At 36.9% G+C, this 12,330-nt stretch overlaps 2 protein-coding genes across 2 annotated transcripts; both read left to right on the top strand.

Moving 5' to 3' along the window:
- Positions 1–692: 692 nt before the first annotated feature.
- LOC129791095 (facilitated trehalose transporter Tret1-like) lies at positions 693–6,345 on the top strand. Its single transcript, XM_055829036.1, has 4 exons — positions 693–3,577; positions 3,638–4,001; positions 4,092–4,432; positions 5,491–6,345. The coding sequence occupies exons 1-4, from the start codon at positions 3,520–3,522 to the stop codon at positions 6,177–6,179; spliced, it is 1,452 nt and encodes a 483-aa protein (XP_055685011.1). The 5' UTR covers positions 693–3,519; the 3' UTR covers positions 6,180–6,345.
- A 118-nt stretch (positions 6,346–6,463) lies between these two features.
- Positions 6,464–11,318, top strand: LOC129789240 (facilitated trehalose transporter Tret1-like). The gene is made up of 8 exons (XM_055825889.1): positions 6,464–6,602; positions 6,684–7,047; positions 7,151–7,491; positions 8,412–9,049; positions 9,346–9,394; positions 9,480–9,843; positions 10,153–10,493; positions 10,587–11,318. The coding sequence occupies exons 1-8, from the start codon at positions 6,563–6,565 to the stop codon at positions 11,258–11,260; spliced, it is 2,811 nt and encodes a 936-aa protein (XP_055681864.1). The 5' UTR covers positions 6,464–6,562; the 3' UTR covers positions 11,261–11,318.
- The last annotated feature ends 1,012 nt before the right edge of the window (positions 11,319–12,330 follow it).

Here is a 12,330-nt window from a genome sequence, read left to right as displayed (position 1 = left end):
AGCTTTTTTCGGAGCTTTTTTCCTCATTGACTTCTTGGTGTCGTTAATTAAAATTCCAATGTGGTTTTCCAGCATTTCTTGACGGTATACGACATTGGAATTCAATTTTGACGAGCTTTAAAGACGCATTCCTCATTTTGCTATTTATTATTGGGGAAGTGAAAAATTGAGGTATCTTTGTACAATTTGTCACACGTAGTAGACAAAAAGAAGGAACATAGCTGCGATTCCGCAAATTGAATACTTCCTTACTGCGGTGCAACTCATGATGAGGCATCAACTGCTGAGAACCTAATGGGATTCTTGATTAATGACTCCTGTCGACCCAATTAATTACTTCCAAGAAAGTGCAATTTATGGGTGGTATTCTAGGATAGAGACACCTTTCAAGATCAAGATAAAAATCAAAATAAAGACCAAGACTGTCGGTATTCTACTTTACGACGAATTATCCAGGAAAGTAAAATCAAAATTTGCGTTATCCTACTTGTCAGTTTCTTGGTTTCAGCTTCGCGCCAAGAAAACTTTAGCGATATCTCTTTCTAACGCATTAAATTTTTCTATTGCGCTTTCTCGTTCGCTCTTGGATGACAATTGAACGAAATTTAAACATCCATATTATGATAATTTGGTGGTAACTGGGGGGGGGGGGGGGGGAATGCTACTGAAAAATTTTGAATTTTTCATAGGAATCATGGTCACTTCTTCTTGCTATTGATGGAGTGACTTCCGGATTGGGGATCTCATCCCCGGATTGTCACATCCTGGAAAATCCTGGAATGCTGGTACAAAAATGTTTGTTTTTCGCCGGAATTGTAGTCACTTCTCATTGATAATGATAAAGTGACCTCCGGATTGGGGATCTCATCCCCGGATTTTCACATCCTGGACAATCCTGGGATGCTGGTGCAAAAATGTTTTTTTTCGCCGGAATTGTGGTCATTTCTCATTGGTAATGATAAAGTGACCTCCGGACTAGGGATTTCATTCCAGAATTATCAAGCCCTGAACAATTAGGGATTGCTGGTGCAAAATTGTGGTTTTTTCGCCAGAGTAGTGTTCACTCCAACATTACTAATGGGAAGTGACCATAAATCGGGCGAAAAACCCACAATTTTGCACCAGCATCCCCTAATTGTCCAGGACTTGATAATCCTGGGATGAGATCATGAATCTGGAGGTCACTCCATCATTACCTATCAGGAGTGACCACAATTCCGGCGAAAAACCCACAATTTTGCACCAGCATTTCAGGATTGTCCAGGATGTGACAATCCTGGAATGAGATACCCAATCCGGAGGTCACTTTATCATTACAAAGGAGAAGTGACCATAATTCCGGCGAAAAACCCACAATTTTGCACCAGCATTTCAGGATTGTCCAGGATGTGACAATCCTGGGATGAGATCCCCAATCCGGAGGTCACTTCACTATTACAAAGGAGAAGTGACCACAATACCAGTGAAAAACAAAAATTTTTTCACCAGCATCCCCTATTTGTCCAGGATTTGATAAGCCTGGTACAACCCGGAGGTCACTCTATCATTAGCAAGATGGAGTGATCACAAATCCGGCAAAAACCCGTCATTTTGCATCTGCATGCCTTATTTGTCCAAGAGTTTTCATATCTCCCATATCGAATTACATTGCCTTTACCTCATTTGAAAATCAATTTTTCAAAGGACCCCAAAACCGTCTTGGAATTTCACATAAATCCAAGACAATTTACGTTATAATAAGACCGTAAATCTCTATCGTAGAATACAGAGTCTTGGAATATTTTTATCCAAGTCTCTTTTGACAACTCATTTTGTAAATCTTGGTTTTGATTTTGATTCGTATCTCAGAATACTAAAAGTCTTGGAAGTTGTATGAAGAAACAAGATTTTTAGGTTAGGGTTCGACCGTAAATCTCTATCTTAGAATACCAAATCTTGAAATATTTTGAATTTCCAAGATTATCCTGAAAATTTCTTGGAATTTTAAAGTAGAATACCAAATCTTGGTTTTTTTCTTTATTTTGATCTTTATATTTATCTCAGAATACCGCCATATATTTTTGTCCCTTTACTTGCTGAATTGTTTTATTTAACTGCAGAATAAATTGATGCCCTACCACGCGAGAAATTGCATTCATGCTACCGGGAAAATTCATTTGGAAAAGCTCTACAAATTCGTGGAGTGAATGAAGGGAAATATTTCGAATGCAATTGAATAGTTTGAAATTTCCCAAAGGCAATGAATTTTAATAAGGAACATTTAGGTTTCATTTAACAATTCAAATGTACAAAGTTTTCTGAACAATAGTGCATCATCAGTTGACTCCTGTTGACACTATTTAAAATCCAACAAAAATTGCGACATGGGAGAAAAACTTCCTTGATATATTATTACGTTGTACGCAATTTGTGGAAGAGTATATAATTCATTTATGTCCAATTTAGACGTCCTCTTACGACAATTTATACACCCATTGAAGCTTTTTACCCTACTATATAGGAAATTACCTTGCACAACTTTTTCTTAGGAAAGTTTTCTATGCTGGAATCTGAATAAAAATATTCAGCACGGATTTAATTGAAAAGTACAGCTATATGTTACAGATGAATTAAGTACTTCAAATTCAAAATTTGAGATATTTTATTTAATTGATGTTATATTTTAGATTAAAAAAAAATTTTGTTCAAGATAGTTTTAGTTTAAATTTTTGAATATGTATCTATTAACGAATACTTCAGACAGGTTAGATATAGTATAGATATAATATTATTATGGAAGATAATTTATTCAAAAAGTTGAAGTATCTTGTGCTATCCATTTATTCTTGTAATTTATTGATTTATATTGAAGGTGTAGAGAAAGTAATATGGAGAATGATCAGTAGAGTAAGGAAATTCTGTATTACATGTAAGATCAAAGGAAGAAAGAAGAATTGCCTAGAAAATTGAAGAAAAAGGAAAGCCGGTCAGAAGTAAGGTTAGAAATAGAGACAGTGAGATGAAAAAAATGTTAAAAGAATAATTTGTAATTAAATGAAACATATGCCAATAAGCCTAATATAGGAGAGAAATTATTTCGAGTAAATTTGAATAGGAAATTAAGTTTTTGTGGTTTTAAGAATAAGACTTTAAATTGCGTTGCGGCTCGATTTTGCTTGAAGGTCAAAAACCAATATATATTATACCAAAATATGTATATTGAATAAATTATCTTGTTTAATTCCGAACACAAATCTTGGATTTTTTAAAGAGAAGAAAAGTTAAATGTTAAAAAGAACTAGTTATATCATTTCCATTATCCATTTCAAATTAAACGAATGAAAAGAATTTAAATCACAAACTGAATAAATAAATTTAGCTTCACCATTTCTTCATGAGATAATAATTTTTGCACCTTTTACCTCTCAATGACGACTTTTTATTCCCTTTAAATCCCCACAGAAAGTGTTAAAATATTTCCAAAAGCATTTTCATTGTTCATTTCCAATTGAACGTTCGCATAGTTCACAGTTGACAATAATGAACATTTCAATAAGAATCAGTGGAAAGGCTATACAGTATTTGGGAGCAATTTGCGGTGAGAAAATTCATTGTTCTCCGTGGAATTGTCGTTGAGAATTTAACGTGTGAATTGCAGTGAATATTTCATCAATTGTGTATGGAATCAACGTGGGATGGGCATCTCCTGTAATTTTGCTCCTACTCTCAGACGAGAGCCCACTGGCGGTTGGACAGATTACAAAGGCAGATGCGGCGCTCTTCAGTTCAATGCTATACATTGGTGGGATGGTGGGAACGTTAATTTTTGGATGGTTGGCAGACAGAATTGGGCGAAAGTGGTCACTCTTCCTTGGCACCCTCCTTCAAATCCCAGCTCACCTGCTCATTGCTTTCTCCACTGGACTAACACACCTCTATGTGTCGCGAATTCTAAGTGGCTTAGCAGCAGGAGCAAGTTTCGTCGTGACCCCAATTTATGTGTCTGAAATAGCAGAGGACTCGTATGTTTATCTCCATTAAGGATGCAAACATCCTTCCGTCGTTCATTCGCCACTAAGGGGATTCTTTGTTTTATATTTTTCTTCTTTCAGAATAAGAGGATCTCTTGGGTCCTACTTTGCCTTCAGTGTGTGCATTGGGATCCTCTTGGGATTCATAATAGGCGGCTGTATAAACTTTGTTATATCTCCCTACGTCGTTCTTGCATTCATTTGCGTCTTTGTCGTCACTTTTCCATTATTTCCTGAAACACCCCAATTCCTCCTGCTCGGTGGGAAAATTAAGGAAGCAGAAAAGTCCCTGAGGTTCTTCAGGGGTGTTTTTAGTGATCCAATAGACACCATACCAGAAAATGTGCGGCAAGACCTGGAAAAGCTTCAAAGCTCCCCTAGATCATCTAAAAAGTCCACATCAATTTCCACCGAGGATTTCAGTGAGTTTTTTTTTTATAATTAAAATAAATTCATTTAATTTAATTTAATTAATTAGTAGGTAGTAAATGAATCCCAAAATGCACCTAAATTGAATATGAGTATTAATCACAAAATAAATAGATTTAGTTTTATTTTTCATTTGGTGCACATTGATCGAAAATTTGTAATTAATAATAAATTGAACAAAGCATAGGTCCCCCTGTGATAAGAGCATACAAATTTGAACTCTATCGAGGGTGAAACAGGTGAAAATGATACATTTTAAACTTTCTCGTAATTTATAATTAATCACCTATAAATGGGTGCTGGGACACAATTATTATACTAAAACAAGAGAACACGGGTGTTTAATGAAATTCAGCTCAATTAATCAACAAGCAGGGATTCGCCCAATATTTGTAATTTATTGCGGACAATGTTAAAACATACAAGGTGGCTTCACAATGAATTTCTTCGAGTACCCCCTTCATGTTTCAAGTACCTGCAATTACCTCAGGTAGTTGGGGTCATAAAAAATAAGACTAATAGCTTTTTAAGAGTTTTCATTCAATTCTCCGACACAGCCAAGCGGGAGAATTTACTTTATACGAAGTGTTCTGTGAGAGAGAAAATTCATTAAAAGGATTGGAGATTAAGGAAAATGTGAGAGGATATGGAAAAAAATACGTGAATGTGCTTTAAGGAAATTAAATTGATTTAAGCTTCTTTTTATTATCAGATTTAAATAATTTCCTATAAATTGTCAATTACATTTTAAATAGGGATGAGTGTGAAGAAGTTTATCAAATGTTTCAAAAACTCTATATTATTTACATTAAAAAATCAAAGAATCACTCCTATTCGCTAAAATGGCCCTACGTTATTTTATCACGAGAGCACTCTCTTACTTTTCCATAATGGGAATTAAAATGATTAAAGTACGTAGATTGGATATCTCATCCATGATAATTTTCTGTAATATTTTATATAAAATGTATACCAACTACCTCCACAATCTTCCCTAGAAAACGTAGTAAATTTTATGTCTAAATTTTATTATCTCGTATGTTTTTCACAGAACCAAAATCAACAAGAAAAGCGCTGCTAATTAGCTTCGTTTTAATAGCAGGAAGAAATTGTTGTGGCATTTTTCCCCTCCTCAACTATACATCGACTATTTTTGAGGAAGCAGGAACTGACTTATCCCCCAATACGTCAGCAATTGTCGTTGGGGTCATCCAACTGATTGGACTGTATGTTTCATTGATGCTGATGGATCGTGCGGGCCGAAGAATCCTTCTGATTGTCTCATCCGTTGGTACGGGGATTTGTCTCTTTGTACTCGGTGTTCACTTCTACTTGCAAACCTTATCTGTGGACCTGTCTGCCTTCGGATGGATTCCTCTTATCTCCTGCTCTGGAGCTGTATTTATAGCAGCTCTGGGGATTATGAATGTGCCATTTTTTATTGTGGCAGAAATTGTACCCGCCAAGATTCGGAGTTCAGTGGCCACGATCTTTCTCTTCGCGTCACTTCTGCATTCATTCCTCTTTGTGCAGTACTTGGTGGCATTCATTGATGCTTTTGGGATGTATACGTGCATGTGGACTTTTGCTGTTTGGTGCTTCTTCGAGTTAATCTTCGTTCTGACCAGTGTGCCAGAGACTAAGGGGAAGAATGCCGAAGAGATTGTACGTGTGCTCGAGGGAAAAAGTGCCCAATCATCCCAAGAGGAAGATTCTACGGAGAATCCTACAGTGCGATGATAAGAAGTTAACATACAAAATGATATGTCTCATCAATCCGTGGTTGTGTACAGAAAAGGTGTTTTCCAACTGGAATTTATCTCAATTTACCACTTGTGTGCTTTTACTATTTACTTTACATTTGTATGCTTTACCTATATAATAAACGCGTATATTAAAGAAAAAAGTAATTGTCCATATGCTTACCTTTATCTCGTGGGGGATTGTTTCAACGACACTGACAATCAACCAACACTCTTTTTCTCTGCGAAGTGGGTTTTGTATATCAGGAAGACTCTGTGTGCTGTTGAGGTAGATGGTCTGGTCAGTTGATATTTGCCATTCACCAGTGAAGGAGTGCCATAAACTTTTAGTAGGATTTATATTAGAATTAAGACTGAACTATGGGAGCTTTAGTTAATCAATTCTTTGCAGCAATTTGCGGTAAGTTTTTATTTTGGAATTATAAGAAAAAAGCTTCATGAGCTTTCAATGCGAGTGATGAACTTTTTATTTATTTTTTAGCTAATATCGCATCATTAGTTTATGGTTTGGCAGTAGGATGGGTTTCACCGACCCTTCCTCATCTTCTGGGCAATAATAGCCCACTATCAAGTGGGTCAATAACAACAGAAGAAGCCTCTTGGATTAGTTCCCTCCTCTATATTGGTGGCTCAGTGGGAACCCTAATTTTTGGATGGCTCGCAGACAAAATAGGAAGGAAGTGGGCCCTATATATTGGCACAATACCCCACATTATAGCATTCCTCCTTATCATGTTCGCACAAAATGTTATCTATCTGTATGTATCGCGATTCTTGAGCGGAATCGCTGGTGGTGCTCTTTTTTGTGTCTTACCAATCTACGTATCGGAAATCTCTGAAAATAGGTAAGATAGAAAAAGTATTGCCAATTGATAGTGCCCCATTGATTGACGCCAAACAAACCACTCACGATGCTGAGTAATGTCAATACTTTTCATTCACTTTCAGAATACGCGGCGTTCTGGGCTTCTTTGTGGGCAATCTCGTTAACCTTGGCATCCTCATTGGGTACATCGTTGGAACTTTTGTTCACTTCACCGAATACCCGTATATTGTTCTCGGGTTTCTTGGCATATTTGTTGTTGTATTTGGGCTCCTTCCAGAAACACCACAATACCTCTTGATGAAGAATAAAGTCGAAGCGGCGGAAGATTCCCTAAAATTCTTCCGAGGCTTCCAAGGAAAGCAGAAAGATTACGTGGATGAAGCATTCAAAGAGGAATTTGCACGCCTTCAGAATTCAAGTGGCAAAATTTCCGATGCGACTCCACTTTCATGGGAAGATTTCAGTAAGGACCTTTCATTCCATATCTCTAGTTAAGTCAGGTGTTTTTGCATTTTGTTATTCTTATCAAAACAGTTTTACTTTTTTTTTTGGTAAAACTCGTTGCTGGGCTGAATTTTCATTTCCTTCAAGACAATTTATGAATGTGATCGCCAATTTGATCAATTGCAGCTGATCATGGCGATTCAATTTGCTTTATTTAACAAGTCACGTTTTTAAAACGAGTTTTAAAGAGGAAAATGCATTTATGCAAGGTCAAAGTATTGTATATAAATAAACATACATATGAATAGTATTGTGTATTGCCTGTATGCAACATCTTGATTTTTTATGCACGCTTTTCAAGAAGAATCTGAGTAAGATTCTCAATAAACATAATGTGAAGTAAGAAAAAACTGCGATGAGAGAATATTGAGAATATAAACAGTTTAAATCGTTTATTTTGCATACAAGAAAAGATATTATTTTTATCATTTTTATGATTCTTATATTTGCATAAATATATATTTATTTTAGGGTATTGAAATCTAATTTTAAATAATAATTTTATTTAATTAATACTTAACTCTGTAATCTAATTGGTTAATTTAAATTAACCCGCCAATTTAATTTATTTAATTTGTGCATTTAATTTGTATTGAATATCTACTAATTCAATTTACTAATTTACTAATTCACTGATTTTTTGAATAAATTTTAAAATTGCTGGTTATCGATCTCTGTAGGCAATATATGTAAACACAAATGTCTCTAGACCACAAACGCAATAATATTCGATATCAAATTATATCCTACTGTCGAGAAATTATTGTAAAATTTCTTAAACAACATTTTTATTTTTTCCAGAAGGATAATTTTAAAAATTTCATAAGCAATTAAAAAAAATAAATTTTAATTATTTTTAATTTTCTTTAAAATTTTCAGAGCCTTTGAGTACTCGCAAAGGACTCATAATAAGCTTCGCCCTACTCTGTGGAAGGAATTTCTGTGGCCTCTTCCCATTAATCACCTTCACTGGAATGGTATTTGAGGAAGCAGGTTCATCACTTTCCCCGAATATCTCTGCAATAATTGCCGGTGTGATTATGTGTGGAGGAGGTCTCTCCTCGACCTTCCTCATCGATAGAGCTGGAAGAAAAATTCTGCTTCTCATATCCTCCGCGGGAACGGGAGTCTTCCTCTTCGCACTGGGGGTGCACTTCTTCCTGAAGGAGCATGGAGTTGATATGACACCCCATGGATGGCTGCCTATGGTTTCCTTCTCAGCAGCAATCTTCATTGGAAGTTGGGGTCTCCTCGTTATCCCCTTCTTCGTCATGGCTGAGATTCTTCCCACAAAAGTTCGTAGCTTCTCAGCTACGGTTTTCATGATTATCCAGTGGCCTATAACTTTCCTCCTTGTCAAGTATTTCATTATCATTGGCTACGATTATGGGTGGCATACCTGCATATGGTTCTTTGCAGCATGCTGCGTTCTCCAGGTTGCTTTTATCATATTCATGCAGCCAGAGACAAAAGGAAAGAGTACAGAGGAGATAATCGAGATATTGTCCAAGAAGAAATAAAAGCCGTGTGATGCGAATCCTCAAATAGATTTTTTTTGTGTTTTTACAAATACCACGACTTTGGCTGATACCTGGCGTCATGAAGATTTATAAATTTGCAAATGTGATGACAATTACTTATCACAATTTATCATCTTCTAAGATTGTAATCCATCCACCTTTTTAAGCTCGTGGCAATCCACACAGCCTCAGTTAGTGCCAGATTCTCGGTGGACTATCTTCATTATAATTTCGGGGGAGGTTCTTTGAAGAAAGTGCTTTGATGAGAAATCCCAAGAATTTATCCACAACAGCCAATCACAATGCCGTCGAGAGTTTACCAATACTTAGCCACATTCAGCGGTACTTAAGCTTGGATTATCTATTCCAGCATAATTTGGAAGTAGTTCAGAGTGGTTTAGATTTAATTAGAGTGGCTTCTTTGCAGGAAATATCGCCGCGATTGCCTTTGGAATCGTACTCGGTTGGGTATCGCCCATAGTTCCGGTTCTCCTGACATCAGAATCAGATCTACCATCTGGTCCAATAACTAAGGATGAGGCTTCGTGGATTAATTCACTCGGATGCTTAGGTGGGATAATTGGAAATGTGATTTTTGGCGTTTTGGTTGATAGAATCGGAAGGAAGTGGTCAGTGTTGGCCTTGGTGCTTCCTCTGTCTCTATCCTTTATCTTAATCCTACTGGCTCAGGATGCAAACTACCTCATTGCTTCGAGGATTATTGGCGGAATTGCAGGAGGTGGACTCTTTATGGCGCTACCGATTTATATCAATGAAATTAGTGAAGATAAGTAAGATAAGATCGAGTTTTTTGGTCATTTAAAATTCCAGGATGTGAGCTTTTTCGATTTCTTTTCCTTTCCTTAGTTTTTCCAAGAAGGGCAATTTGAAATTAGCTATGGTTTAAAAAATATTATATAAAAATTATCCGAAGGAGACAAAAATCTCAGAAACAGGGAAGATCGGGAAAAGCCACATCCCAATTTTTCAGGAATCTCTTTTTTTTTGAAAAATCTGAGAAGTTTTTAAGACCTATTTTTTATTCTTTTAAATATTCAAGAAAGATTTCCTAAAAAAAGTTTTTTTTATTTTTCTTTCAGAGTTCGAGGTCGTCTAGGAGCTGCTCTGATTGTCTCAGACAATACCGGCATTCTCATTAGTTATGTACTAGGAACCTACATGACCATTTCAACATTCCCCTATGTTGTCCTAGCTCTCATTGCTGTGTTCGCGGGGACATTCCTTTTCTTTCCGGAAACTCCTTACTATCTACTTCTCAAGAATCGCATAGTTGAGGCCAAGAAATCCCAAATGTTCTTCCGTGGTGTGAAGCCCACGTCTAAAAGTGACTCATTGGAGGTGCTGGACATCGAATTCGAGAAGATGCGGAGTGTCGTTAAGGGAACAAATAAAAAAGATTCCATAACAATTCAGGATTTAAGTGAGTATTTGATGATTTATTTGTGTTGCGCAAGAAAGAAACATGTGAAAGTCAACATCACGTTTTGTTTTTTTTTGTTTCTTCCCACAACAGCGTCTAAGACAACGATGCGCGCGGTTCTTATCAGTCTGGTGCTGCTGATGGGGACGGACCTTTCCGGTGTCTTTGCAATTGTAACGTATACAACGAGCATTTTTCAAGAAGCCGGCTCTGATCTCAGCCCAAATGTGTCTGCCATTATTGTTGCGGCCATTCAGGTGATTGGATCCATCATATCATCCTGGCTTGTGGATCGCGCCGGAAGGAAGGTACTTCTTATTGTTTCTGCAACCGGGACAGCCCTTTGCAATACTGCCCTAGGCGGTCATTTATTCCTGAAAGCTTCAGGTGTTGATATGTCGTCGTATGGATGGTTACCCCTGGCAGCCCTCTCTGGGGCCGTCTTTATTGCCAACATTGGGGTCAACAATCTTCCCTTTTTCATCTTTGCCGAATTTCTTCCGCCAAAAATTCTCGGCTTCCTCGCCACGGGCTTCCTACTCATCTCGTGGATGATTGCCTTCCTTGTGATCTTGTACTATACATATGTCGTCGAAGCTTTCGGCATCTATACATGCTATTGGTTTTTCGCCGCGTTCTGCTTCTTTGAGGCGCTTTTTGTGCTTTTCGTCGTGCCCGAGACAAAAGGCAAAAGCTTTGAAGCTATCCAAGAAGCTCTCGCGGGTAAAAGACGCAAACCCACACCCACAGTGTATACCATAAATTAATTTTTTTCGCGTAGTCCGCGTATACTATGTCTAAGAAAATAAATTATTTTCTTAATCAGCCGCTTGCGGGTGCCTCTGTCTCATTGTCTCTTTGCTTCCCCCCCCTACCCTTCTGTGGCCACTTCCTAACATAATTATGACGAAAAAGGTGGAAGCGACTCGTGGACAAAATTCTTTATCATAAATTTCGTGTGTCTGGTTGTAATTCTCTCATCTGCGCTACTCCGGGGGTGAAAAATCTCTCTCTAGACAAACACCTTCGTGTGTTGGTAGTCATACACAAATCACAATGATGAATTTATAACATATCTCGCCACTTTTTAGCAACGCTTTGCTTTTTTCAAAGTACACAGCTACTGTATATGGAGATTTCTTTATTGCTTGATTGAAGGAAATTAGGTTTAGCTGGGGCCGCAAGGACTTATTGAAAAACATTGCTCAAGGGCTGTTTTGGTGATCCTCTACTCATCTACATAAATCGTCTTCTTAAATTATGGCTCGAGTCATCCTAGTAAAAGCAAAAGATCGAGGTTTATTGAGGAAAATTAGGAAATTATGATCAAACTATGATCAAGTTATGGTTAATTTTATTATGAAATGCTTCAAAATTTTTCTCCTTATAAATAATTTGGAAGATTTGGGAGCATGACGAACTATTTTAGCTTAGCTTCCTTTTTCAATGGAAAGTTAAGTTTGAGTATTTAAAATCTTAATCCTAATAGTTTATTTAGTTGACTTCAAAAATTCTTTAAGACTAATTTAGTTCGATAACTTTCTTTTTTAAAGCTTTCTTATGAAAGCTTTTCATACAACAAAATTGCTACAGAATCCGTAAAATTATAGAAAAAGCTTCCTCCTTCCTTTTTCTGGTAAAAAAGCTTCCTTTTTCTGGTTATCAATCAAATCACAATTCCATATAAGCAACTTAAGCATACATAAATTTTCTGATCTGAGCACTGTGTAGTGTGGCTGATGCTAGGCGACATTTTCAATGGCGTCATTGGAAGATGAACTTTTCGGTGAATAGAAGCGAATCTCGTGTTGACAATAACAAAAACAATCACCTGCAC

Source organism: Lutzomyia longipalpis, chromosome 2, assembly GCF_024334085.1.
Source record: "Lutzomyia longipalpis isolate SR_M1_2022 chromosome 2, ASM2433408v1".
Taxonomy (NCBI): domain Eukaryota; kingdom Metazoa; phylum Arthropoda; class Insecta; order Diptera; family Psychodidae; genus Lutzomyia; species Lutzomyia longipalpis.
This window is presented reverse-complemented; position numbering and strand designations above follow the sequence as displayed.